We start from the raw sequence: 27823 nt of genomic DNA, 5'->3' as shown, positions 1-27823 counted from the left end.
TATCTAAATATCTATCTATCTATCTATCGATCAATCTATCTAAATATCTATCTACCTATCTACCTATCTGTCTCTCTCTCTCTCTCTCTTTCTCACTTGCTCTTTTTTTATCTATTTATTTATCTATCTATTTTCTTTATCCATCTATCTATCTATCTATCTATCTATCTATCTATCTATCTATCTATCTATCTATCTATCTATCTATCTATCTATCTATTTATCTATCCATCTATTTATCTATCGATCAATCTATCTAAATATCTATCTATCTATCTATCGATCAATCTATCTAAATATCTATCTACCTATCTACCTATCTGTCTCTCTCTCTCTCTCTCTTTCTCACTTGCTCTTTTTTTATCTATTTATTTATCTATTTATCTATCTATCTATCTATTTATCTATTTATCTATCTATCTATTCATCTATCCATCTATTTATCTATCTATCTATCTATCGATCAATCTATCTAAATATCTATCTATCTATCTATCGATCAATCTATCTAAATATCTATCTACCTATCTACCTATCTGTCTCTCTCTCTCTCTCTCTTTCTCACTTGCTCTTTTTTTATCTATTTATTTATCTATCTATTTTCTTTATCCATCCATTTATCTATCTATCTATCTATCTATCTATCTCTTTCTCTTTTTTCTCTCTCTCACACACTTGCTCTTTCTCTATCTCTTTATCTATCTAGCTATTTATCTATCTATCTATTTATCTATCCATCTATCTATCTATCTATCTATTAATCTATCTATTTACCTATTTATCTCTATATTTTTCTCTCTTTCATTTTTTCCTTAACTTTACAACTCCATGTAATCTTTAACGTCATTAAGAGGTTTGCAAGACGTACAGTGCTAACAACATCGTGAAAAAAGGAGACTTCATTTCGTATCAAAAGGGAAACTTACGTACATACTTTCGAACGTCTCGACATGTTTGCGCCAAGGTAGGAAGGTTGCTTTTAATGCAATCGCACAGAGGGAATTCGTTGGAATCGCTTGGCTTGCTCGCGTGTTTAGCTTTGACTGATAGAAAGAGAGAGGGACGTAAGTATGTACGTATATATAGGAACACGTTTCGACCGTTCGAAATTCCAATGCGTCCGATGAAATTCGTTCGGGTTACTACGGAACTTCGTTTGAAAGGGTATCGATCGTACAAGAGAATGTTCTTCCTACGTATCTCTTAGTACACCACATACGCAGTACGATAGTAAATGCGGTTAAATGTGACTTTCGATCACCGGACGCATGGTCGTAGTGTTATTGTAAAAATCGTATAACCGGTTTAAATCGTAACTTTTAATATAACTTTTTTTATTTTTTTTTATTTTTTATTTTTTATTTTTTTTTATACCACTAGTGAACGTATTCGTGTAACAATTTAACAATATTTAATAATATTTTCGAACGAGTGTCCGATGTGATTCGCTCGACGTTGTGTGTGTGTGTGTGTGTGTGTGTGTGTGTGTGTGTGTGTTTGCAACGTTATCTATAAATCTTTAACATGTGATTGTGAAAATGCGAACGTGAAGAACAATAGGTGTCTTTTTCTCGCGTTTATTTTATGCATTTGACATCGTATTCGTAATTCTGACAGAATTGTAACAAATCGATGTCTACTTGTTCTTCGCGTACCAATTAGATTTGTATTTAAACATATCAAATCAGAATTGTGTTTTTGTTTCATTGGAAAAATGTTTTTAAGAACTATATGGAAAGTAAACAAATATTTTATAGCATGTATTATTATTATTATTATTATTATTATTATTATTATTATTATTATTATTATTACTATTATTATTATTATTATTTTCATTATCATCATTAATAGTACTTATAAAATATAAAATTGCCAATCAATTTAAGAATAATGCTCCAATTAATATAAGCGATAAATTATATGATCACAACGATTTTGCTTTAATTAAAAAAAAGAAAATATAAGCTTTGTATGTAATATTTTACAGACACAGTATACTCTTAAATACTATTACAAAAACAAATAAATACATAAATAAATAAATAAAAGAAGAAATTATGATTTCCGGATTTAATGTTTTACGAAGATATAACATAAATGTTATAAAAAAAATAGATAAATAAACAAAAAAGAAAGTATAACCTTCGCATTTGTTTTACGGAGATGGTAAAAATATTATAAAAAAGAAAAAATAAATTAATTAATTAGAAAAAGAAAAAATTATAACTTTCGGATCTAATGTTTGACGAAGATAAAATATAAATGCTATAAAAAAATAAATAAATAAATAAATAAAAAAGAAAGTATAACCTTCGCATCCAAGTTTTACAGAGATGGTAAAAATATTACTAAAAAAAAAACATAAATTATTTAATTAGAAAAAGAAGAAATTATAACTTTCGGATTTAATGTTTGACGAAGATAAAACATAAATGTTATAAAAAAATAAATAAATAAATAAATAAATAAATAAATAAATAAATAAATAAACAAGAAAGTATAACCTTCGCATCTGTTTTACAGGGATGATAAAAATATTATAAAAAAGAAAAAAGAAATTAATTAATTAGAAAAAGAAGAAATTATAACTTTCGGATTTAATGTTTGACGAAGATAAAACAAATGTTATAAAAAAAAAATAAATAAATAAATAAACAAGAAAATATAACCTTCGCATCTGTTTTACAGAGATGATAAAAATATTATAAAAAAGAAAAAAGAAATTAATTAGAAAAAGAAAAAATTATAACTTTCGGATCTAATGTTTGACGAAGGTATAATAGAAATGTTATAAAAAAGAAAAAAATAAATAAAACAAAAAAGAAAGAAAGTATAACCTTCGCATCTAAGTTTTACAGAGATAGTATAGAAATACGATAAAAAAAAAAAAGAAAGAAAGAAAGAAAGAAAAATACACGCGTATCGTACACTTGAACACTCCTCGGTAGCTCCCTCGCGTATAACGTTAAACACCGTTGCGTTTTAAAAGAGACACGCTCCGTTGCACCCTCCATGCTCTGAGCTCGTCGACGCTTTCCTTCTTTTTCTACATCTTCTTCTTCTTCTTCTACTTCTATTTCGACGCGAGAATTCGTCCGCCTTCGTAAGTCTAATCGACATTAATTAAGGACGTTCGAAGGAGTTCCTTCTTGAGCAAACGATGCTAGCCAAGGTAATTCTCTTTGTGGGAATAACGGGATTCTCGCTCGAAATCATTTTAGTTTTTTGAAAAAAAATAAGAGACGAGAAAAAGAATAAAATAAGATTATAAGAAACAGAAAAAAAGAAATGGAGGAGGGTATTACGAGCGACTTTGATCCAATTTGCATAATCACCATTGGACATGACTTTTAATCGGTCTCTCGTAGCACCCTTAATATTCATTCGTCGTTAACCTTGGCCCAGCTGATTCCGAGGTTAATTCGATCGAGTCTCATGAAATAACGTTCCGGTTTGAACGTTCGAGAGGGTCCGTTCCTCGTTCGAATGACGATGAAAACGAAGGGGGAGGATTTAATCGTGAAATATTTGAAATAGATTTTAACCAGATGGTCTTGTTGAACGTCGCGTAAATACTTCTTCTTTTATGCTTTGATCTTTATTCGATCAATTCGTCTCGAAATTCTCAAATCGTTATTATGCACCATTCTTCTCGTTCAATGATTTACGTAAATAAAGATTCCCTTTTTCTTTTGATAATTTTTATTAAGTAACAATTCTTCCAGCTCGTTAAAATTTTCCTTTCGGAGGATTTATCTAGAATGTATTATAATAATGTGAAGAAAATATTCGTTTGACGAAGACCGAACGAAAAGAATTTACTTGCCGTTCGAGTGTAAATGAGTTTCGAAGAGAACGCTTCGATAAACAATTTTAATAACGTCCTACGTATTTTTAGGCATAGGAAAGTAAAAAAAAAAAAACAAAGAAAGAAAGAAAGAGAGATAGAGAGAAAACGAGAGATTTTGAAAGTGCAATACGCTTTAGAATATCCGAGACGCGTCGCATCGATGACGGTACTCTCGAAAAGAGACTGAAAATTTGTCGTTCTCTTTACGCTCCGAATATTTCAAACCCTTTCTTCTGTCACCCCAAGTGTTCCGTTCATCCATTTCCTCCGCTTTACGAATCTGCACGTCGTCGTCGTCGTCATCGTCGTCGTTGTCGTCACTGTCTTCGTCGTCGAAACGTCCTGCTACTTTCCTTTGCCAAGTAAAATGAAGAAAGAAACGTATGAAAAATTACGTACGAATCTTTTCGAAGTTCTCTTTGAGAATCCAAAGAAATTAATTACCTACATGTAATCCATATTGGTGAGAACAATAAGTTGATTTACGATTAGCGTTCTCTTAAAAATAAAACTAAAATAAGGAAAGAGGGAGAGAGAAGGAGAAAGCGAGTGAAGCGAAATTCAAGCCATCTTTGTTTTCGTTTTAGAAAAAAAAAAAGAGAAAGAGAGAGAGGGAGAGACAACTATTTCGTTCTCTGATTGCTTAATTCATCCTTCGAAGCAGAAACAAACAAACGAAAAATAAACAAAGAAAGAGCACGAAAAGTCGGACTTATGTTCTTTTCGCTATTAGCAACAAGTTCTTTTTTTCTCTCTTTCTTTCTTTTTTCTTTATTGTAAGAAAAGTTGCAAAGGTAAATATGCAAGCGTAGCTCCCAGGCAAAATTTTTCATATCTATCTATCTATCTATCTATCTATCTAACGAATTCGTCCTCCATGAAGATCTACTCTGAAGAGAGAAGAGAAAAGTAAGGGGAGAGATGGGTTAGGAACAACGAAGAAAAAGAAAGAAGAAGAAGAGAATGGGTTACACTCGAGCGTATCTGTGTTTAAGATGAGAAGAAGGGTCAGAGGAGAAAGCTTTGAATCCGGATCGATACTGGGCTTCCTCAGTCAAAAGGGATGGTTCTTTTGTATTCTGAAAATCAACGTCGAAATATCTTTCTTTCTTCGAGAGTGTGAGAGAGAAAAAAAGAAAGAGAGAGAGAGAGAGAGACAAACTCTCGAAGAATTCCTGTACTTGCGACAATTCGTACACGAATAGTAGAGGCGTCTCTTTCCATTATCATCATCCATTCTATCTCTCTCTCTCTCTCTCTCTCTCTCTGTGTTTCTATCTCTCTTTCTTTGGTTCATCCTTCAAAGTAGGTTAACGACTCGAATGCTGGAAAATTGAACAAGATATAGCGTAATATTACAAGATTGTTATTACGTGGCCTAATTAAACGCGAACCATGCCAATATTACAGGCGTAAAGAAGAATTATAATCGTACTCGCGTGCAGATACGTTTCTAGAGCAGATAATAATAACGGGTTTGGCGATACATGTATTTTAATTGATCAGATTAGAGGCATAATAACGTGCAAGTAAGTGGATTATATGAAACGTTAAACAGGAATGCATTTGGAATTCGTATTATTTCCTTCCTGATTTTCATTTCTTTTAATCGACAATTTGACGAACGTCATCGTCGTTCTGAAAAATGGATTTCTAAAGAAAATTCAAGCATACTCTATGGAATACGAGTCGATTGTTCAATCTACTCGTGAACGAAGAAGTCGAGGGTATTGGTATCCAGTCTAGGTACATATTTCTATTATACTTTTTACGAACATCAAGGAAGGAAAACAACCTGACTATTCTTTCCATTTATTTCGATCCATGACTACCGGAATATTGCACTGTCCTAGATATCAAAAATATCGTTGATTATCGAGAAATCATTGTTTACATAGCGAACGATTTTTCAAATATCCCACCAGATATATACATATATACATACAAATGTTGGCATAACTTCGGAGATAGATTCGGTACGCTAAAATAAAAGAAAAAGTTCGTGTAAAGATATGACTTATATGACCTTGTTTCCGAATTATAGCCGTTTTTATCTTCCACTAATTCGTACGACTCTGTTGTCAGGAATAATTGCTGACCGTTTGATCGGATCAGTTTTTCTGAATGAGGCATTAATTGGCGGATCGTACAATTCATTTTTAAGGGTATACTTACATGAACTATTGGAAGACGCATCGCTTGACGTCGTCGACCGTATGTGGTTTATGCATGATGGTGCATCAGCACATTTTAGTCGACTGACGAGACAGTTTTTAAACGAGAGATTCTCTGATAAATGGATTGATCGTGGAGGGTCGATTAATCGACCAAGCACGATCATCTGATCTAAATCCATTGGATTTTTATTTGTGAAGGCACCTAAAGTCTTTGGTTCACAATGCACCAGTAAACGACGTTGAAGAACTGCGATATCGTATTCAAGAGTGTTGTCGGCGAATTCAAACAACACCTGATATTTTTGAACGAGTGAGAAGATCTATGACGCGACGTTTGGAAGCTTGTATTCGAGCCGACACTGGCCACTTCGAACAGTTTCTATGAAAATTATTAAATAACAGGTTTCGCATGAAAAACGGCTATGATTCTAAAACAAGGTCATATTTTTTGTACGAACTTTTTTTTTCTTATTTTACCGTACTGAATCTATCCTCGAAGTTCTGCTCACGTTTTTAGGAAACATTCTGTATATATGTATACGTAAATATCTCCTTTATAGAGATCAGGAATTTTTATCGAAATTCTTTTCTTTTTGCTTCACAAATTTGAAATAAACGAAATGTTTTCAATGGAAATTTCCAAGTATGTATTTATCTTGAAATCCTTTGCTTTTCCATGAAACGCAAAGAAATAGTCGGACAAACGCGTTTATTGAAAGTCGGCTTCCGTATACCGGAATATCGAGGCCGAGTCAACCCAGATTTCGAGTGTAAATTCGCGAACGCGGTTGCTTTCGCCAATAGGACGGAACAGTCATATCAGTATGGATTCTGTTGTGCTTGGTGCAGCATTTGCGAACGACAGTTCGTCGTTCGACGATGTTTCATTGTCCTATGCAGATGTCTCATGGTCTGTGAAATCGTACAGTAGACCAGATAATTATCCACCCTCTGTCCGCCATTATTCGAACCAATTGATTTTACTTTCTCGTTTATCGTTCGCTAGATTGTTTCGAGAGACTTTATTTACAGTAGTTTTCCAGTAGCGGATCTTGTGATTAGTATAAACCAACCTTTCGATCATAAAAGCTTCGCTTTTTTTATTGCAGGTATGAACGATATAGTCTTTGTAATGATTATAATGATTTACTCTCTGTGTAATAACTATAGTGATTTTACTTGTTCCGCTTTTATGCGTTGGATACAATTGCCGCTATACTATACTTCAGTATTAATGTAGATGCAATTTTGAAAATAATTGATGAATTTATTTATGTGAAATTTTACGTAAAACATGTTCAAGTTTCGCTAGTGTTCTTTTTCGCTGAATTCTTCGATCAAATCGGTTTTGCTGTCTCGTTAATTTTTGACGTTAAATTTGTTTACTTGCATATAATGTCCATAATCAAATAAATGATATTTTGACAATTTTTCAAACGATCACTTGGAAATTTTATATTAATACCATACTGCAATGGTACAAACCGTATGTAATATTTTGTTATAAATATTATATATAAATATTATATATCATATATAATATTATATCTCAATAATATAAATGTTATATATAAAAAATATTATAATTATACAATATTACATATAATAGAGACTTTGTAGTTATAATCAAAAATGATTTACGCGCGTAAACGTTTACAAAACCTTATTTGTATAGAATTTTCAATGAGAATAGAAACATTCTATTTCTATTTCTATTTTATCTAGTAATATATAACATATATAAGCATAATAAATAATATAAATTATAATAAATATAAGTAAATAAATATAAAACAAATATAAATAAACATATATATAAATAAATAATAATATAGAGACAACGCTCTTTTTGCAATTATGTATTTAACGGCTTGAATTAATTTCTTAAGCGGAACGAAATATTATTTTTCTTTATTAACATTAATGAAGCAACTATCGTTGTAATTAAATCGTCATGGACTTAACTGCATCGAAGCTACGATTTAATCGGTCGGCTGTTCGCGCAAAGCAATCCCGTTCAACATAAATTTTGCTAAAACACTAGAGAACATCTAGTAGGTGTCTTACATCTCCTTGAGGTGTTCTCCAGTCTCTTGACCCGAAGCAAACGGTTCAAAGACTCACCATTAGACCTAGAAGATGTCTTATAAAGACGCAAGATAGTACATGAACGCGCGACGAGCTGGAAAGCTTGTTGACGCAAAAAGAAGCTCATTTCCTTGGACAATCATGGCTTCAGAATCTTTTTGATGAACCTTGGACAAATAGAGCATATTTGAAAAAAAAAAAAAGGAAGAAAGAAAGAAAGAACCAGTCGGGAAACGACGTATCAAGAAACCCGATTGTGAACGAATGAATTAAAAAATAAAACTTGTTCTTTTTTTTTCTTTCTTTTTTTTTCTTTGAAGATAAAAATCGATCGACGAATTTTTAATTTATTTTACGTTCTTATTTTTTTTTTTCTTCTCGTATATAGATATTCCAGTTTATTCGAGCTAATTTAGATTCGTCGCTTTAGTCAATATCGATTAATCCAAACACCTTGGTAAATCATACGAAAAAGGACGAAAACGACATTACATATGACCTTGACACGATAAAAAGAAAGTCGCGCTTATGTACGTAAATATATATCAATTATTCGACCCCTTCCGTTTCCTTCAGAATTTCTTCCACCAATAAAATACGACGTTTTCCTTTCTCAACTTGGCACGCTATTGCATTTAAGGATATCTCTTCCCTTAACCAGGTCAACTTCTCAGCATTGTTCCATTAGTGGTATTAGCCGTGGCACAATTTCTCATCGAGAAGATTTCAATGTCCATGTCGGTGTCTATGTCTATGTCCGAAGATCTTGGTAAACCGTCTAAGAATTTACGATCTAACATTCTATCGATTGGATAACTAAATCGAGTTATTTTTCTAAGACCTCGTTCGACGTTCTTTCGAAAGTAGTAGGAGGGATAGAGGTGGGGGAAATGCACGTAAACTTTTTTTAATTTATCCAAAATAATTATAACAAAATGTAAACGTCGACGAATCGAGCGTTGAAACGAATCAATTTTCTAATCGTCGAAGCGATGAATGATAGCTTGAATTGGAAAGAGAAAGAAAAAGAAAATTAAATAAATCGAAATGATCGTAAGAAAATAGAAAAAGTAATTATCTTCCGATTCGAAATCACGTTGTTCAACTTTGTGCGAACGTATTTGAATTCATTATCTCTGGTGTTATAATCATTTGTTAAATATTGATTTCACGTTATACGTCTCGCTTAATATTACGTGTAAAACAAAAAAGAAAGAACGGAGTTGTGTTCGAAGGTCGAATGAAATCACTCGCAAGTCATTTTGGTTATATTACTTATATACTTATTTATACAATATACTTTCTCAAGAATATAATTAGATAAAGGATATAAAATTAACCTGTTTATATTAAATATCTCGTACATTGGCCGCTTTAGTTTCGAATCAATGTACTCGCTCACCTTTCTACTCGTCTCTCATATTACTATGACGTTAGTCATGTTTATTTACGACACCCTTTATCTTATCAACTACATGACTCCTCTCTTTCTCCTGCACGTACACATACATACACGCATATATATACACACTTATACGACACACGCATGCGCGCTCATCGTTACTCGATCTAGACTGATTTAACACTTATCAGAGAATACTCAACGTGATGTCACCGTTAACAAGATATTTAAAAAAAATGCAAACAATCAAAAAACGTAGCTGTATTTAACATCCCACCAACTTTAATACCTGCGATTCGTTATCAATCAACTTGACTGATATCTCGATCTTTTTTCTTTTCTTTTTTTTCTAATTTTTTTTCTTTTCTTTTTTTTTTTTTTTTTTTCATCGCATTACATCCACTCCGTTATTAACATAATCCATTTGTCAACAAACATTGTTTTCAATATATCGATTCGAACGATTCGTAAAACGAATTTATATCAATTAGCCTACAATCCACTTCAATGGAAATAATTAAGGAATAATGTCGAATGACGCTATCGCTTATCATTTTTTGCCGATAATTCGCGATAACTTTTTATAGAAACGATGACGATCGAGAATAAGAAAAATAAAGTTAATCCAACTTGTATCGCAACCTCACGGCGCCAAACAAGATTGTTTTTTTTTTTTGCTAGTATGTACATAATGTATATGTATAGATATACATACATACATACATACATACGATAGCCAATTCTGAGTTTATCCTGGCGGCCGGTGGAACGACATTCCACGATCGAGATCGAGCTCTGTTCTGTTCATTCCTAGGACATTGAAAGGCGTAACGGAAAGAATCGTCATCGTCGTTGGAGAGTTGTCTATTCTTTCTTCGAGTTATAACAGTTTTAAGTGAATCGTCGTATTCATTTTATTATCGTTTAAAATAAAATAATCAAAAAAAAAAAAGAAGAAGAAACCAAACAAACAAAAATAAAGGATCGATGAAGTTACGTTTTATAAATGCGATCATTCACTTCTCACACATATACACGTATACGTGAATATGTACTATCGTTACGAAAGATTTCCATGAAAAAAATTTCATGGAATGATAATCATTCGTTGATAATCGTGATAATCGTTAATATAATGAAGAAAAAGAAGTTCAACAAAAAGAAAAGGCGATGATGAGCTAGTCGAGTTTCCGGAGAACGAAAATCGAAATCCTTGATCCGACCTTCTTCTGAAAGAGTTGATTGTTGCTCATCTTCCGGCCTGCCCGACGACATTCCACAACGACTCATACCAGGACCGTTTCTCGTCTACTTCTTCTTCTTTTTCTTTTTCTTCTTCTTCTTCTTCTTCTCCTCCTCTTCCTGTTTCTACTACTTTTATCGTTTCGTTCACCGACGAGGACAATCGTTAGTTCCATTTCGCGTCTCCAGCACAACACGCTAATTAGTTTTTTAAGTAGTTCACCCAACTCTACGGATAGCCATTTCCTTTTTTTTTTTATTTTTTTTTTATTCTGTTTTATTCTTCTTTTTTTTTTAATCCTTTTTTCTTGTCTGGAAATTATCAAGCAACTTCTCACGTATAAGTCTCGAACAGGTCATTGAACATTCTAGCTTTAAAGGTTTATTATTGGATCGATGATTAACTCAACGGAGCGTCCCTTCCTATCGTCGATATCAAGTCTAACTATGTAACATTATGTAACGTTTTTAACAATGACAGATGAGAAAAATAGAAATGTTAATATCTCTTTAACAATTGAATCCTTCCTGCGATTGTTTGGATTTTACATTTTGCATTTTGCATCGATAGCGAATATAATGCCTGTATATCTATGTTATTCACCGAGGAAACCAATTAATTAAAACGTCGCACGACCATTAAAAGAAGTGATTACCAAAGTTCTGCAACGCATAAAATTAACGTACAACCGATATGCGTCATCGTTTGCGATGAATTTTCTTCTGTGTGAAATACTAACACCTACGTTCAAAAAAGTGTGTATGTATATATATATGTACGCACATATGTAGTAATGGACTTTATGTTATGTAAATTATCTTGGAATACTGGTATCCAAGTTCTTTTTCTACACCGTCATCACAACGATTTCCATCTTGAAACGTAATTCTTTACGATACAGTCGATAAAACGAAGGTGATGTATGCGTTCAGTAAAAAAAAAAAAAAAAGAATCATAATCACTTCGTATTGAATTAATAATAAATAAAGTAAATTGTATTATTCTCTTCTCTTAAAATTGTATAAGTGAGCTCTTTATTACGTACGAATAAATATCTGAATCGTATTAAAGACGAGAACGATGAATGAGAACCACTGACTTTAAAGGACCACGACAACGTTCATTATCTCTTACGTACCACACGCGTAATAGCTTGTCGGGTGCAATGAAAATAATCGATCGATTCAGTTTCTACTACCGTCGGCAAAATTTTGGTCAGAGTTTCGAACGGTTCGATAAATTTTTTAAAAGCTATAATGGCGATTTACGAAGATCGATTTTCTAGTCGATCTATTTTATTTATTTATTTATTATTTTTTTCTTTTTTTAATTTTTTTCTTATCTTCTTTCAAATCTAAACGTAATTAAATTGACACCATATATTAACACGTACGTTATATATCTACATATAGTCTATGTACGTGTATGTTCGCCGCGCGCTTGTGTGTATGTGTGTATATGTGTGTGTATGTGTGCGTGCAGGTACCAAAGAGGTCGAAGCACCCTGCTTGCAATTTCAAGAGGAGTGATTAGAGCATATTAAACAGCAGTAGAGCTATCGAAGTGTTAAATTATCTCCATAATTCGATGAGCTCGTTAATTAGGTCAACAGGTTACCATCGTCATCAAATTACTCGCCTTCGCGTTCCTCTTTGACCAATATATACTATTTTCTTTTCTCTTTTCTTCTCAATTTGTGTTTTGATAAATTCAAGAAGATAGAATATTACTGTGTATTTTCCAATATTAAACGAAGAATTCTCATTTTTCTTCTTTGCAGTAAAAAGACAGATAGATAGACAGACAAAGAGAAAAAGAGAGAGAGAAATACGATAACGAGGTCGGATTTTATGATAAAAGATCGATGAAGTAGAGCAAATACGAGGTCAGACAACGATAGTTTAGTTTCAATTATCCTATCTTTCACAGAAGTTGAAAGCGAAGAACCGAGGGAATGGCCTTTCAGCTTCTTATTCTTATTTCTTCTTTTTCTATTTCTTCTTTCGTCTCCTTCGTCTTCTTCTTTTTTCAATACTCAAAAGTATCCTATAATCCACGGTACGGCGAACATCGGATTCTTAAATTTCATTCTCTCGTACACATTCTCGCAAAAAATTCTTTTACTTACAAAATATAATCGTTCTCTTGGCAAACAGCCTATGAACTTCGAAACATTCGCTAAGAATCTCTTGGCCAATAGAATTCATTTAATAGGGAATCGTTTAACAAAGTATCGTAGTTTTTCTTACTTTAATAAATATCTCATTGATGTAAGAAGCGTAAATAATCGGATTAAAGTAATACGATAAAAGAAGTGAACTTTGTATAAATTGAAAAAAAAGAAAAGGAATTAAGAATGAAATGTATCTTGTAAAGCTATCGAACTTAATAGTTTGTTTTGAGTTGATCGATCATCGTCGTATATATTATGTACATAGATGAATTCCTTTCAAGTTAAAAAAGATTGTAATTTTGTTTTCATTTTATTTCTTAATCACGAGTTCATCGAAGCTTTCAAAGAAAAATCGATGTGGATATATTTTATTGCTACATTTCATTATTTTGTATTTATTCGAAAAATCTATCGCGTAAGCGAGTTATAATATTTGTAACGTTAAAATGAGAAATTTTTGTTTTTTGATAAGAAAGGAGAGGAGAGAGAGAGAAAGAGACTGTTCGGATTTATAATGGCTTCGCAAATCGGGCCAATCGATGATCCAGACCGACTCATAATCCAATTACGTCGACTCTAGTCGACTCGAATATGTACGATACATTAGTAGAAATAGACATGACGTTTAGCTTCGATCTTTCAAGTAACGTCTCCTTCGTATTACGTTTAACACGCTATTCGATAAATCAGAGAAAGAGAGAGAGAGAGAGAGAGAGAGAGAGAGAGAGAGAGAGAGAGAGAGAGAGAGAGAGATTGATTCATTTCTATATCATTACATATAAAAATATTAATATAATATTCAAATATATATATATATATATATATATATATATATAAATCATTATGAATATATATGTATCAATTTATATATTATATATAGTACTATTATAAATATAGATATATATATATATATATATATATATATATATATTACATAATTATATATTATATGTATAGTACAATTATAATACTTATATATATAGATCATTATAAATAAATATGATCACTTAAAGCTAAATAAAAATTAGTAAAAAAAAATATATATAAATAATCTCGTTCATGATATATCAAAATGATCGATAAAAAAAGAACCAATTCTTCTGTTTCAGTTGAGAGGAATTTCTCGACTTAGATTAGGATGTCACATCACAGCGACGATAACATGCTTATAGCAACGTCCGATTCTTTCTGGGAGCCGGGCAATTACAAGAGAACGACTAAAAGGATCGAGGACGGTCACAAGCTCTGCGATAGTTTAATAGCTTTGGTTCAGGAAAGAGCGGAAATCGAAAAAAGTTATGCGAAGGCGTTGAAGAATTGGTCAAAGAATTGGAACGACAAGATAGAAAAAGGTCCGGAATATGGAACCACGGAAGCTGCGTGGAAAGGTGTTCTGGTCGAGTCCGACAGGTTGTGTGACCTTCATCTTAGGGTTAAGGAGAACCTTTGCAACGATATCATCCAACAAGTGAAGACATGGCAAAAGGATACCTATCACAAGGTAAGAACAATTTTACAATAACAAATCTGACATACATATAATAACTCGAATTGTAAATCTCTCGAAATGAAAATTTATCATTTATCTTCACCAATTATCTTCCACCCTCTTCCTAAAGATCGATAATGGATTTATCATCGACTACGGATAAAAAAAGAAAAATAAAAGTTACAGCTGATTTATTTTCGTATAGGTATGCGTTATTATTCGTAATATCTCGCCGATGTTGTATTGCAGTCTATGATGACCCTCAAAGAGCGGAAGGAAATGGAAGACGCTTTTAAAAAAGCGCAAAAGCCCTGGGCGAAACTATTACAGAAAGTCGAGAAAGCCAAAGCGGAATATCACAACAGCTGCAAAACTGAGCGAACTGCGGCTAACATGGAGAGGAACGCTTCCGCTGATAGTTCTCTTTCACCCGACCAGGTAATATGTCTCTCATGATTACATATATTCGTCCTTGTCTTTTATTGTAGTCGCGTCACGATCAACTATTCACATCAAAGTGTTATCTATCGTAGTAAAGTTATCACATACGTTATTACATACGTAATTTTTCTTTGACGTGTTTTATATATTCATACATACATACATATATATATATATATATATATATATATATATATATATATATATATAGAACCGTAACCATGCCAGCTTTTAAATGAATCTAAGAATCTAGGCCGTTGATAAACGACCTCGAAATCGATATTATTAATTATTTCATTATATCACGATATCGCTCGGTCGAAGGTAAAGATATAGAAAAAGAAAAAAGACAAGAAAAGAGAAAGGAAAAGAAAAGAAAAAAAAATAAATAGCAATCATCGAAGGATATAATTGATATTATTGTCCATTGATTTTACGATGAGGGTACCCGTATTAAAATAATGAATACATGATAAACGCGTTATTAAATGACGAATTTTTTTAAAACGATTATATCCTCGAAGAGAATATACGAAACGTACGATAATAATTTTCTGCGGTGAAAAGAGAAAAAAGAAAGAAGAAGAAAAAGAAATTGGATAGCTATTTTCTTCAAAAAACATTTTATAACGAGATTAAATGTTAAAACACCATAGCACTAATTTTACGCCATTGTAGATTCCTAAATATGTATTACTATGTATAAATACGTTGTTGTAAAGTCTTAATCGATTTTTTTTTTTTTTCATGATTACAATTAGATCGTTTAAGTCACTTAAAGATTTTAATGAGTAGGTTTCTTTTTTTTTTTTCTTTTTTTTTCAACATGGATATAAATATCTACATTGGCTAGCGTGCATCACGACTATGCACACTCGTGAATATATGTATATTACAGTAGTTTCGATTGTTCTTTAGCAATAATTATTTTCAGATGGCCCGAGGCTCTGAAAACGTATGTCAAACCCTTTATTAACAGAGTTGCATGCAGCACTGTTGTCTTTTTAAAAATCTTTGCTGTTAAACGTTTCTGATTGAATGAAATTTCTGAATGAAAAATTATTTACAATGCGATGAGAATCCTCGTACCCCCATTTTATTATAATTCTAATCTACGATTTACGGATTCTGTTTAAAAACTTTTTTCCAATAAAAGTAGAAAATATCTCTGGTAGATCATTCGTCACAAAAATATTATCTTTATTTTATTTAACACTAAACCTACCATTATCGATCAAATCGATCGTTTCGAACCTTTTCTACAATTTTCACGTATGCATTTAGAAACGTTATCACATCGGTTATCAAACTTTACAATTTTTTTCAAAATATACATACAATGAGTACTTACTTGTGAGTATTTACTCTTGCGTTTTTTTATTAATTCATTCAATAACAAATTGACTATTGTCTACGTTTAATCAGAAAAACAATAAAACTTTTTTTTTTTTTTTTAAGAACCGGTCATTTTGACCTAACGCGGTAGAAACGGGTATACAAGAAGTGTTGGTAGGTTTAATGTTAACGATAACGCGAAGATCGATATGCACTTTTATTATTATACGTTCAGCATGCACAACGTCCTGAATAAAAGAAATGGTTCCGTTACTACTCGCATTGCGACGTATAAGTTTTCCTGAAGATAATTTTAAAGAAGAAAAAAAAAGGGAAAAAATATATATATATTTCTGTAGTACAATCAATAGAAACGGTTTAGAAATCGTGGACGAAAATAGCAAGTTTTGACTCTCTGAAAAAGGCTAACAACGTTTTTAGATGACTGAGTGTGGATGTGGTGCATGGGGCCTCAGAATACAAGAGTGCCTTAGGAATTCTAAAATAGGCGACGTTCAGCTTGTATGTATATGATGTTGCATGCAGCATGATTATTAATCCATGTTTCTCTCGTTTTTTCTTATTACAGAAAGCCCTGCTGGTAAGCAATATCGATTCTCGAGATTCCCTTAACTGAATAATCCGCTTTGCCAGATTCCCGATCGATTGAAATATCTTCTATAGTATTCGCGTGTATTTTTATTTAATCGAACCGAGTAAAACCGAGTAAAGCCGGCATAGATAAAAGAGAAAGGCATTATATATCTTTTTATATTTTCTTTTTCTTTTTTTCTCATTCACTTTTCTTTTTCCGTTGGCCTCCATTAAAGCTAAACCATATATTATACTTCTAATCGTCTTTACGTAAATTTGATGATTCCTTTCTTTTTCATTTCTTTTTTTTTTTTTTTTTGTTATCGGCTTATCATGCACATATCTGTTGCTTCTCTTATCTCGTAAGGCAAGGCTTTGCTCACTTTATAGCTACATTTGTAATCGCACGAAATATGCACATTTATGAACGTTGTAGTGGTAATGAGTATCGGCTTACTTATTCGTATCACTGTTAATTCAATTAGCAATTTCATGGTATACTTATATACAACGAGCGATAATAATTTTTTTTAGATTTGCTAGCACAAGTAACGATAGTTCAAATGTTAGAAATTCACTGATCGAATTTTCAATGCGATAATTTTCAAAAAAAAAAAATAAAAAAGGCATTTTTACGGCTTTGTTTACAGTACGAAGAAGTTGGAAGGTAAAGAATTAGTAGTAGACTTGGTGAGAGATCAGTTGTACCAGCAGAAACATGTTATTTGATAAGAACGTACATCATTATCAAAGTGCCAACATACTTCTGCTAAGATCTTTACCTTCGATTTATCTTGAAAGTTATAAATCACGTTACTCGATCGAGTTTAGTAATAGTTATTACGTTTTGTACAGGTCAAGAAAATGCAGGACAGGGTGCAGAAGACGAAAGAAGAAGTACAAAAGGCGAAAGAAAAATATGAAGCTGCACTTCAAGAAATAAATCAGTATAATCCAAAATATATGGAGGATATGTCGCAAGTTTTTGATAAGTGTCAAGAAATGGAGGCGCAACGACTTCAATTCTTTAAGGAAGTTCTTTTTGGTATTCACAAGTGCCTCAATATATCACAGGATCCAGTGTAAGTGTTTTTTAAAAAGTTCTTAAAGATATTATCTTTATATGTTGTTATTTCTTTCGTGATTTGTTTTTTCTTTTTCTTTTTTTTTTTTTTTTCTTAGGCTTCCACAAATATACGAAGAATTCTATCATACTATTAACAATGCGGATCATGAAAAGGATCTTAAATGGTGGTCTAATAATCATGGTGTAAATATGGCTATGAATTGGCCACAATTTGAGGTAATTTATCGATTCTATGTATATAAAAGAGACACTAATGCATGCAAATTTCTGCTCGTAATTGGAAATCTGCCATTAGAGAACGCATAGCCGTAGCGTGGGTTTTATATATCACTCTATTACTCTTCTTTATACATATAATCGTTATGTTATAACTTGTGTCAATTTTTATTACCTATAATCATATATATCTTAACGATGAAGCATTTGTTGACAGGATTTTTTATGATCCATGTCTATTACCTTTTCTATAAATATCTAATGATAAATGTAATAAATTGATCTAAAGTAAAACTTTTCTGGAAAGTAATAGGGCGGAGACGAAAGAAAAATATTGCTCTCAATAAACGTCTATGACCTTTCATCGTCTAATTTTATGGATGTCGTATAATCGTGTATCAATTTATGTGTCAGCATATGACAGCATTGAATACGCTTTTGTCAAATTTTTTGCAAGCTTAACAAAATGTTTTTATGTCTATTTTTTTATTTATTTTTTTTTTTTATTTTTTTTGATGTTAAAGTTTTGTTCATTTCGTCTTAATCATCAATCAGCTTACAAAAAAAAAATATAAAATGTACAGCATATCTCTCTAATACAATACTACAATATTATATAATATTATAATTTATATTATTATGTTAATTATTATTATATAATAATAATATTATATTAATTATTATATCATAATTTATAATATTATATAAAGAAAATATAACGCTCGTTGATGGTTATAAATTTATTATATCTTTTCTTTGTTTTGGTTTTTAACTAATATTTGTGCAGTTGAAAGCTTATTCCCTGTTCCTATACAAGCAATTCGTTGACGTCAAAAGGTCAATAACGTTGAGAGAGTAACGTCATGCTTTGAAAAGCTAAGTCCCCTTATCCGCCCACTTAAATAAATTTCTCAATCGATTTCTATTTTATCAAATCTCAGCTACGACGAAGATCTTTTAAGCTTAGATAGAAACCCACAAAGACTTTCCGGAATGCATGCATGTGATTGTTTGGGCGTTGCTATTATTATGCAGGACTACACAGAGGAATTCCGTGACATCACCAAGGGTTCGAAGTCAAAGGAGGCACTTCCAGCTGGATCCATCACTCTCATCAATCAGCGACCAGTCGGCGAGGATCTGCATGTAAAGTTTTGTTTAAGTTTACATGAGAACCTATCGTCTTTTTCTTGTTAACTGTCATGAGATGATACTTTATATATCGTGTATCTAGCGTAGAACATGCACATTTAAACCTCGCCTTAACGGAGGAATGATAGCGCTCTCAGAAGCACGAATTCTTTTACAAGTTGAATTTACAAAGCGTGCAAAGCCCGCATACTACAAGCGGTGGATGGCAATGCGGCGCATGAGCTCACTGAAAATAGGCTTTCTTTTTCTATTTTTCATAGCTTCTCGCTCGCTAATTTGATTGATTAAATTTAACTATATAATCTGCTTCACGCTTACTCACGAAGTAACTCTTCTTAAATCGATCACAGGTGCACTTAAGTACAACCTTTAGAACCATTGAAATAGAGGTGATTTTAATATGACAGGTCTACTACCGTACTACTAAGCGTCATCAAGTTCAAGGTATCTCTTTAAATTGGTCAGGGAGTCAGTACTAAAATCATCTCTACGTTTAAATCGTTTACATTTTGCTTTTGTCATAATGTTTACCATATTGCAAGATTTATTCATTTTCAATTCATATTATCAATTCTCTTATATGTATATAAGTATGTTATATTATAGCGTACTTTTGTATATATTATATAACTTTCGATAAGAATTTTTTCTTAAATGCATTTTGTACTATTATTGGGCTGCAATCATATATTCATAACTCCGAGTCATTCTAACATCTTTGTTTCATATTGTACGATCAAATTTTCAAAACAGATATGTATGTAAATATACATTTATCACTAAAAGCTATATGAATGAAATAAGATAATTTGATACATGCTAAATACTTGGTTGTACGCACAAATACACATACACAAGCAAATGTGTTTATATATTTTTGAAGGCACAACTACTCTACACAAAAAATGAAAGTAAATATGAGTTTAATTTTTATTTCTTACTATTTCTTCATCAATATAGGAATTCCCACCAGTCAATCATAAATCAAAATCAAAGTCTGCTGGTCGTGTTATATCAACAGATGGACTCCATGGAGATAGTAAAACAGATACTATTAGTTCGAGCAAACAATCTTCTGAAAAAATTAATCACGAAAGTAGCGGAGTTAATAGAAGTTCAACAATCACGTAAGTTAAACGAATTGTGTTAATATAGAGTTGTATGTATGCGTTACAAATATCATAGAAAAAAACTTAATGATTTAATCTGAAAATTATGTTCTTTGTGTTAAATTTTTAGGAATGGTACCAATACAAAGCAGGAGTCAAATCCATTTGAGGAAGAAGAATGGGATGAAGATGGTGGTGAACCATTAGTAGACAGTGGAGAGCCAGGGGTTCCGGTTAAAGCTTTGTATAATTACGAAGGAGCAGAAGCTGATGAACTCAGTTTTAAACAAGGTACATATTGCATATTGCGTCCACAGTTCATTAGCTGCATTAATTTAAGATTCTTAGAATTTCATTACTAATAGCTTTACTAATAATAATAAAATTTCATATAATATATATTTTTTACGAACTGTAAATGAATTCATCGTTGAACATTTCTTATTAATTAAAGGTGATATATTTGAAAAATTGGAAGACGAAGATGAACAGGGATGGTGTAAAGGAAGGAAAGATGGTAGAGTTGGTCTTTATCCTGCAAATTATGTAGAGTTATTATCTCAATAGTTTATGCAAAGTTAAATTTTCTAAGATTCTTTCTTGGTTACTTAACAAGTAAAATTATAAAAAACAAAATCTAGTTATTTTGTTGTTTTCTGTTTTTATTTTTCGATGATGCAATGTCATCAAAAAAGTTTATTTTTGTTAGAAAAAGAAACTTACATTTTTTTCGTGCATGACACGACGGTTTGCATAAGCTGAAAATTTCACAAAAACTGTGAATACAAAAGCAGTGACGTTGTGTGACTGTTTTTCTGTTTTTATATCAAAGATAGTTCAATGAAATGAGTTCTTTAAAAAGATCTCAGACGAAACATCTCCAATTGCAGTTAATACGTTTTTTTTAGATAGATAAGTTAGTAAAATTCATTGTTAGTATTAACAATTAAAATGAATAACATGTATGCAAATCTTAGATCTTCGAGTAATGTACAGTCATTCATTTTGTAACACACTATTACTGTTACAATTAAGAATCTTTTGGCTGAAGACAAAAATTTTATTTAATTTATTGTTATTAAAAAAGTACCTTTGAAACCTTACACTTATCTAAATGGTGTCATTGTACATAATAGAATTAAGAGCTTAGTAATATTTGAAGTTATTAGGTAAAATGTCACAGTGTATGCGACAAAGTATGTTAGGATACTTTAAAAATATACTTAAATTAAATATATACTATAAATAACAAAAATTCGGGACCCAAGAATATTCTTTTGTTATTCAAATATCATTTAAAAAAAAAAAAAAACAATGATTCTAGCATTGTTCTTAAGAAAAGTATTGGTCATTTTTTCTTGCATAAATTTAAGCATTTTAAATATCGAACGTTTAACACACTATCACTTCCATATACATATATAATATGCTTTGTACATATATAATGTCTTTTTATATAAAAATAATAAGACTAGAATGTTATTTTCAAAGTAAATTAATTTTGTTTCTAAAATAGAAATTTTGTATATTCCTTATTAAGAATATACACAATCATGAAAATATATGTCATCTTATTTATGTTTTCATCGAAAAGTTGAAACGTAAGCACAAGTGAAGTGAATTATAGCATGTGTGTCCTACATTGTAAAGTATAAATATATAAGTTATTCAACATTATAAAGAACACATTATTAAAGGACCAATGTGTTATGTACACTTATAATGCAATTTTCCTTAAATCATTATTAGATGTTTATTTTTGAAAGTTGCATTGGAAGATTTTATAAAGAAAAAAAAAAAAAAACAATTTTCCTAAAATATACGAAAGCCATGTATTATAATTTATTATTATAATTACCACATAACAATCTTCAAAATATTTAATACAAGTCGAAAACTGATTTTGACTGAAATATGTATTTTGGTTTCTAAAAATATTATTTTACATGTAATAATCAGATATACGACGTATATTAACAAAAATAAAAATTAAGTATGAATAAATCATGTGTCTCTGTACACAATATTTATGTAAATAAAGTAGAATATAGTAAGGTTTTCAATTCAGCCTATGACTGATTATTGTAATCAATTACTTTTTAATCCTTCAAATCATGTTTTATGAAGAATATCCATAACTTCATAAATTGTTATGTAGAATTTACCTTCTGTATAAAATTTACTATGTATATCTAATAAACGTCCTATGTATAAAATATATACTATATTTTTAATAATACTTTCATTTTAGGGGCGATAATTAAAAGATACAAATAATACATCATTAACTATATTTGTTTTTCCAAGTTTTTTTACTACATTTTGCAGTATTAATATTCACAATTTATATTAAGTAGCAATTAACAAAATATGACCATATGCAATCCTTTATTTTATTTTTTATTTCTCTTTTAATCATAATTATTTAAAAAATATTTTTAATATTAAATGTAGTTATGTAGCACATCCTTAATTCCACGCAATCATATTGTAGGAAAAAATCAGAGTTGTATTTAATATTATATACAAGTAAAATGATTACATTCATTCACATGAATATCAACCAAAAATATTGGTTTTATATATTTATTTATATAAAGGTATTTATGTAAAAATGAATCAACATTTTACCATTTATAAACATACACACACATATTTCTTTCAAAAATCAAAATATAAGTTTAATTATACATATATATTTACAGAATATTTGTATTCAGAAAAAATCTATACATACAAATATTAAATTCACAAAATGCAAAGTAGTATATATTTTATCTTAATAGTAAAAATGTATTATAATTTATATTCTAATATTACTTAAATTCTACATTTTTTAAGTTAATTTACATTCTAAATTTAAACAAACTAGATCCCGATATAAAACTTTTTTAAATCCGAAATATGCATATATATATATATATATATATATATATATACATACATATATATATATATATATATATATATATATATATATATCTTATAAAACATGTATATGAGGATTAAACAACTATATAATTAATTAATAGATATTTTAAGGAAGATGATTATATGTGTGTGGATGTGTGTGTATATCTAATATATATCATTCTGTTATATTGCATTTTTCTTTAACTTTTGCTGTTCATTCATAACATTAACATAATTATTTTTATTAATATCTTTATTATTACATAATCTTATATAAAAAAAAAAAAACTCGAAAAGTTTAATCATATGTTGCTATATTAAACAAATATTAATATATATTAATAATTATGAATTAAATTAAAAGTAAAGTTGAAGTGCATATTTACATCAGTGCGTTGCAACATGCTGTTGTAAATCTAAAAGTGTTGGAAATGGTTTCTCGCATAATTGACATACATGTGCATTACCATTATGTACATCCAGATGCTCAGACAATTCTTCTTCAGTCTCAAAAAAATCATCACAGATCATACACTGATATTCGTATGCCTTCATTCCTTGCTTCTCCCATTCTGCTATCGCAGCTTCTTCTTCATGCGCTTGCATATGCATTTCCAATAACATCTCCGAATTAAATATTTCTGCACATTGTATACATTGATAAGATGATTCTTTTGTTTTTTCGTTTTCAGTTCCTATTGTAATAAGATTAGGATTGTCGTCTTCATCATCGAAAAGATGTTTTTCTACATGAATCCCAAGTGCATCCTCAGATTCCATGGAATCACCACAAATTGCACACTGATATTGTTCTTTTCCTATACTTTGTTCATCTTCACTTATATCATCACAATGTTTTTGTAAATGATCTTTGAGTACCTCTTCATCTGTAAAAATTTTATCACATACAAAACAAGTATAAGTTTTTTTAGGTTTTTCCACACTTTTAATTCCATCTAATCTTGCACTTTTAGAAGTTAATATATTTTCTAACGAAGTATTTTCTACTGCTTTTATTTGAGTACCTACGATAGATTTTTTAATTTGATCTTTCACTGTAGTAACAAGTATTGAAGCATTTCGATTACTCGTATCTAACAATTTTTTAGAATCAATTTTTGCTATATTTTCTATATTAAATTCCGATTGATCATGACTTTCTAAATGATGTGCTAATAACTTTTCTGTTCTAAATACAACATTACATACATAACATTTATGTACTTGCTTTATTGAACGACATACATGTGCTTTCACGAATCGAGCCTCCACAATTTCATGACATCTTTTACAACGCATCATTTTATGTTTGTTATGTCGTGGAATAGTATTTTCCACTTTATGTGATTTCATATGTACCTCAATCTCTGAACGATCGTTGAAAGACAGATTACAAATACCGCAAATATGTTTTGCATTTATTGCTGATTCCGCATTCGTTACATTGTTACGATTTTCCACGCTTTTTCGAAATCCAACAGTAGATTTTTTTGCAACAGGTGTTGATGTCAAGATGTTATGTTTCGAATTTCTTTCAATTGACTGTTTACTCCTTACTCCTGATTCCCTTTTAACAGATGATGCGTATACCTTTTGAGTAGATAACTTGTGTGATGTAGCTTCTTCTGATCCATTGGAATCCGAGTCCATAGTAGATGTATTATAATCATTGTATTTTTTAGATGGCATTCTTCTTCGTTTATTAGGTAAAATTTCAAAAGAATTATTTGTTGTATTTATAGATTTATGCTGATCAAGAACGTGTAAATTGTTAATTCTATGACATTTACTTTCCTGAATTAGATCTAAAACTTTTAATACGACTGTAGGTTGAAATTTTTTTGAAATCATTGCTGATTTTACGAATTCTGCTGAAACAGTTTTAGATTGTTGATTAGAAAATTCAAATGATTTAAATGATGCTTCGATATTTCTTTTTATTGTCTTTTCAATTATACTTTTTAATTTTTGATCTAATGCCTGATAAGAAGAACTATAGAAATTTTGTAATTCATCATTCTTCATATCGTTGCTATTTATACCAAATAATCTATATTTCACCTCTTTATCAATAAAGGTAGCTAATTCGAGCTGAACTTGTTTTAAAACTTCTAATTCTGTTCCCTCTACTTCTATATTCAAACATTTTTCGATTAACCTTTTATCACTTGAATCACTCGTTGCTGGATGAATTCTACGCAATTGTACAGCATCGATAATATCTGTATTTTTTTCTTGACTATTTTCATCCATATTTAAACTCTTGGATTCTTTAGATAAATTATTTAATTGTGTTTTGTTCATATATTCTGGCTCAGTTAACGCCAACGTCGATGTTACAACATACTTTACATCGCCAACTTCTAATTCTGATTTCACTGAATGTGGCAAAAATGTTTTTATATCATTATGCAATTTAATTTTTGTAATAGATTCATCGATAATATCATACTCTGGGATATCAGTAGGAGAATTTTCTTTCTCCATGACACTTTGTAAATATGATTTGTTTTGTTTCATTTCATCTTGCGTACTATCTTGCTTTAATGATATACTTTTATTTTCACTTGACAGAACATCACTATTCATTAATGCTTGAGATCTTGTTCTTCTTGTATCAGAATCTGTCTCTATAATTATATTGTCACTTTCGTGTTTAATACTATATTTACTACTCATATTAGTTTCTAAATTTTTTAGTGCTTTGGCTAATCGCTTTTGTCTCTCAGCTTCTTTATCTGCATTTGTTTTTGCCCTTGCTTTCTGTACAGGTGATAATTGTGCATCATCGGAGACTACAGAATCAGTGTCTGAGGCGTGTTCTCCTGTTGCTGCTAAAAGAGCTTTTTTTCTAGCTACCCAACGTTTTGTAGAAGCTTTTCTTCTTTCAGTCGTTCTACCTCTTTTACCACTCAAAGATTTAACTCTCATTGGAACTAAAGACGGTTTTATTTGACTATTGCCTTCATTTTCATTTGTTCCTTCAAATTTATTCATATTAATAATGTCATTCGTTCTTTGAGATGAATCTTTCGAAGAAGCAGGATCGTCCTCTGATATGTACATTTCTTTTAGTGTATTCTGATCTGTAATACAATCTACATTTGCAAATTCCAATGGTATCAATGGAGGAACCTCTGATTTTGACTTTTTCTAAAATAATTATAAATTAATAAATATTATTTCAAAGAATATTTTAAAGAATACTTATAAAATTTAATATGCTATTCTTAAAATCTAACAATTGTTTATATTAAATAAATCCATACCTTTTCATTAGTATCAGATAAACTGTCTTCACTACTCTGCTGCAACTCTGCAAGTTTTCTTTTAAATTGTGATATCTAAAACATTTTGATTTTAGTTTTTAGATTTTAGTTTTTAAATTTGCAGTTATCACAATAAATAAGCAATTGAGAAAAAAGACAATATTTTAAAACAAAAGGCAATATTTAAAAGCCTAATGTAAATTGTCCAAACAAATTTATACGAAATATTTTATTTAAATATCTATAAGATTATAAGGAATCAAATGATTAATGAAAAAACATGACAAGAGAAAAAACAACAAGTATAATTCGTTCAATGAACTTTTTTAACAGAAACTTGTTACTTAGACGTTACTAATAATATACGTTAGTGATATAAATTTAATATTTCCATACATACCGTATTATCAGATGCTTCTGATACTTCCAAATGATTCAATAATAATTCATTAGATTGTATAAATTGCTCTTTGAATTCACTCCACATATTCAATTTATATAAGCACACATGACAAATAATACTTGATAAACCCTTTTCATCTTTTATCTAAATAAAACATAAAACAATATGATAATTAAAAGCTGATGAAAAAAAACTGATAAAATAATGAAAGATTATAAACAACTTACATCAATGGAGGTACACTTGCTAAGATCCTTGATTTGCAATTGTAGCTTATCATTGAATAAATTACTCATACAACCATTTTCGGCAAGACAAATACGACACCTGCTATGAAGATTAGGTAATTTCCGTTTTCTCGGCATTTTTATAACTACGTATGAAAGAACGATATTATATACGTTTGCAGATCAAATGGTATCGAGAAACTTGAAGTATGCAGTGAATACGATGTGGCGGGTGTACAAGCCTTATAGCTTGATAATACTATCGATATAATTCATTTAACCTTACTTCAGGCTTATTATTTCTAAGAATTAAAGCAAACACATGGCGGTTCTACAAATGTTCTATAAAAAATCTAACCAAAAATAATATTTCATTTTCTCATTATATAATCGGTTTAATTACATAATTGTATTATACGTTTATATTTCTACGTATGCACAGTATACTAATTGATATCTATTCGAGTTATATTAATCGAAACGATATAGAATATAAAAATATAACACACCGAGTTTTCAAACGATGACTAACAGGTTTCTCTTTGCGAAATATATTTTAGTTATTAAACACATATTAATTAATTCCATAATTTTAAATCATAGAATATATATAATTATGTATTATGTTTGTTGGATAACTTAAATTACAATA

At 30.4% G+C, this 27823-nt stretch overlaps 2 protein-coding genes across 8 annotated transcripts in view; one reads left to right on the top strand and one right to left on the bottom strand.

Moving 5' to 3' along the window:
- The window catches only part of LOC127062387 (protein kinase C and casein kinase substrate in neurons protein 1), a 51575-nt gene extending 29214 nt beyond the window's left edge, over positions 1-22361 (top strand). For 3 of the 7 annotated variants that reach the window (XM_050990470.1, XM_050990469.1, XM_050990471.1), the window contains exons 2-10: positions 14046-14437; positions 14675-14863; positions 15801-15821; positions 17651-17877; positions 17978-18098; positions 19134-19244; positions 20211-20377; positions 20490-20650; positions 20814-22361. In XM_050990470.1, coding sequence (XP_050846427.1) covers positions 14075-14437; positions 14675-14863; positions 15801-15821; positions 17651-17877; positions 17978-18098; positions 19134-19244; positions 20211-20377; positions 20490-20650; positions 20814-20926 — 1473 coding nt within the window. In that variant the 5' untranslated portion in view covers positions 14046-14074 and the 3' untranslated portion in view covers positions 20927-22361. Of the gene's footprint in view, positions 1-14045; positions 14438-14630; positions 14864-15800; positions 15822-16790; positions 16803-17650; positions 17878-17977; positions 18099-19133; positions 19245-20210; positions 20378-20489; positions 20651-20813 lie in introns of those variants that run through there. The other 4 variants (XM_050990472.1, XM_050990476.1, XM_050990474.1 and 1 more) reach the window with 4 other exon arrangements.
- Positions 22362-23332: 971 nt separating this feature from the next.
- LOC127062386 (uncharacterized) lies at positions 23333-27801 on the bottom strand. Its single transcript, XM_050990468.1, has 4 exons — positions 27172-27801; positions 26942-27088; positions 26542-26616; positions 23333-26425 (listed from the first exon to the last, which is right to left on the bottom strand). Exons 1-4 carry the CDS (start codon positions 27307-27309, stop codon positions 23660-23662), a joined length of 3126 nt encoding a protein of 1041 aa, XP_050846425.1. The 5' UTR covers positions 27310-27801; the 3' UTR covers positions 23333-23659.
- Between the last annotated feature and the right edge of the window lie 22 nt (positions 27802-27823).

Source organism: Vespula vulgaris, chromosome 3 (assembly GCF_905475345.1).
Source record: "Vespula vulgaris chromosome 3, iyVesVulg1.1, whole genome shotgun sequence".
In the NCBI taxonomy this organism is placed as follows: Eukaryota; Metazoa; Arthropoda; class Insecta; order Hymenoptera; family Vespidae; genus Vespula; species Vespula vulgaris.
This window is presented reverse-complemented; position numbering and strand designations above follow the sequence as displayed.

What these genes read in the sequence shown, in the direction of transcription:
- LOC127062386 (XM_050990468.1), bottom strand. Translation starts at nt 27,309, where the DNA reads ATGCCGAGAAAACGGAAATTACCTAATCTTCATAGCAGGTGTCGTATT. An exon ending in GCAAGTGTACCTCCATTGAT is followed by an intron (nt 27,089 to 27,171) that starts GTAAGTTGTTTA and finishes TGTTTTATTTAG; the next exon opens with ATAAAAGATGAAAAGGGTTT. An exon ending in CAGAAGCATCTGATAATACG is followed by an intron (nt 26,617 to 26,941) that starts GTATGTATGGAA and finishes AAAATGTTTTAG; the next exon opens with ATATCACAATTTAAAAGAAA.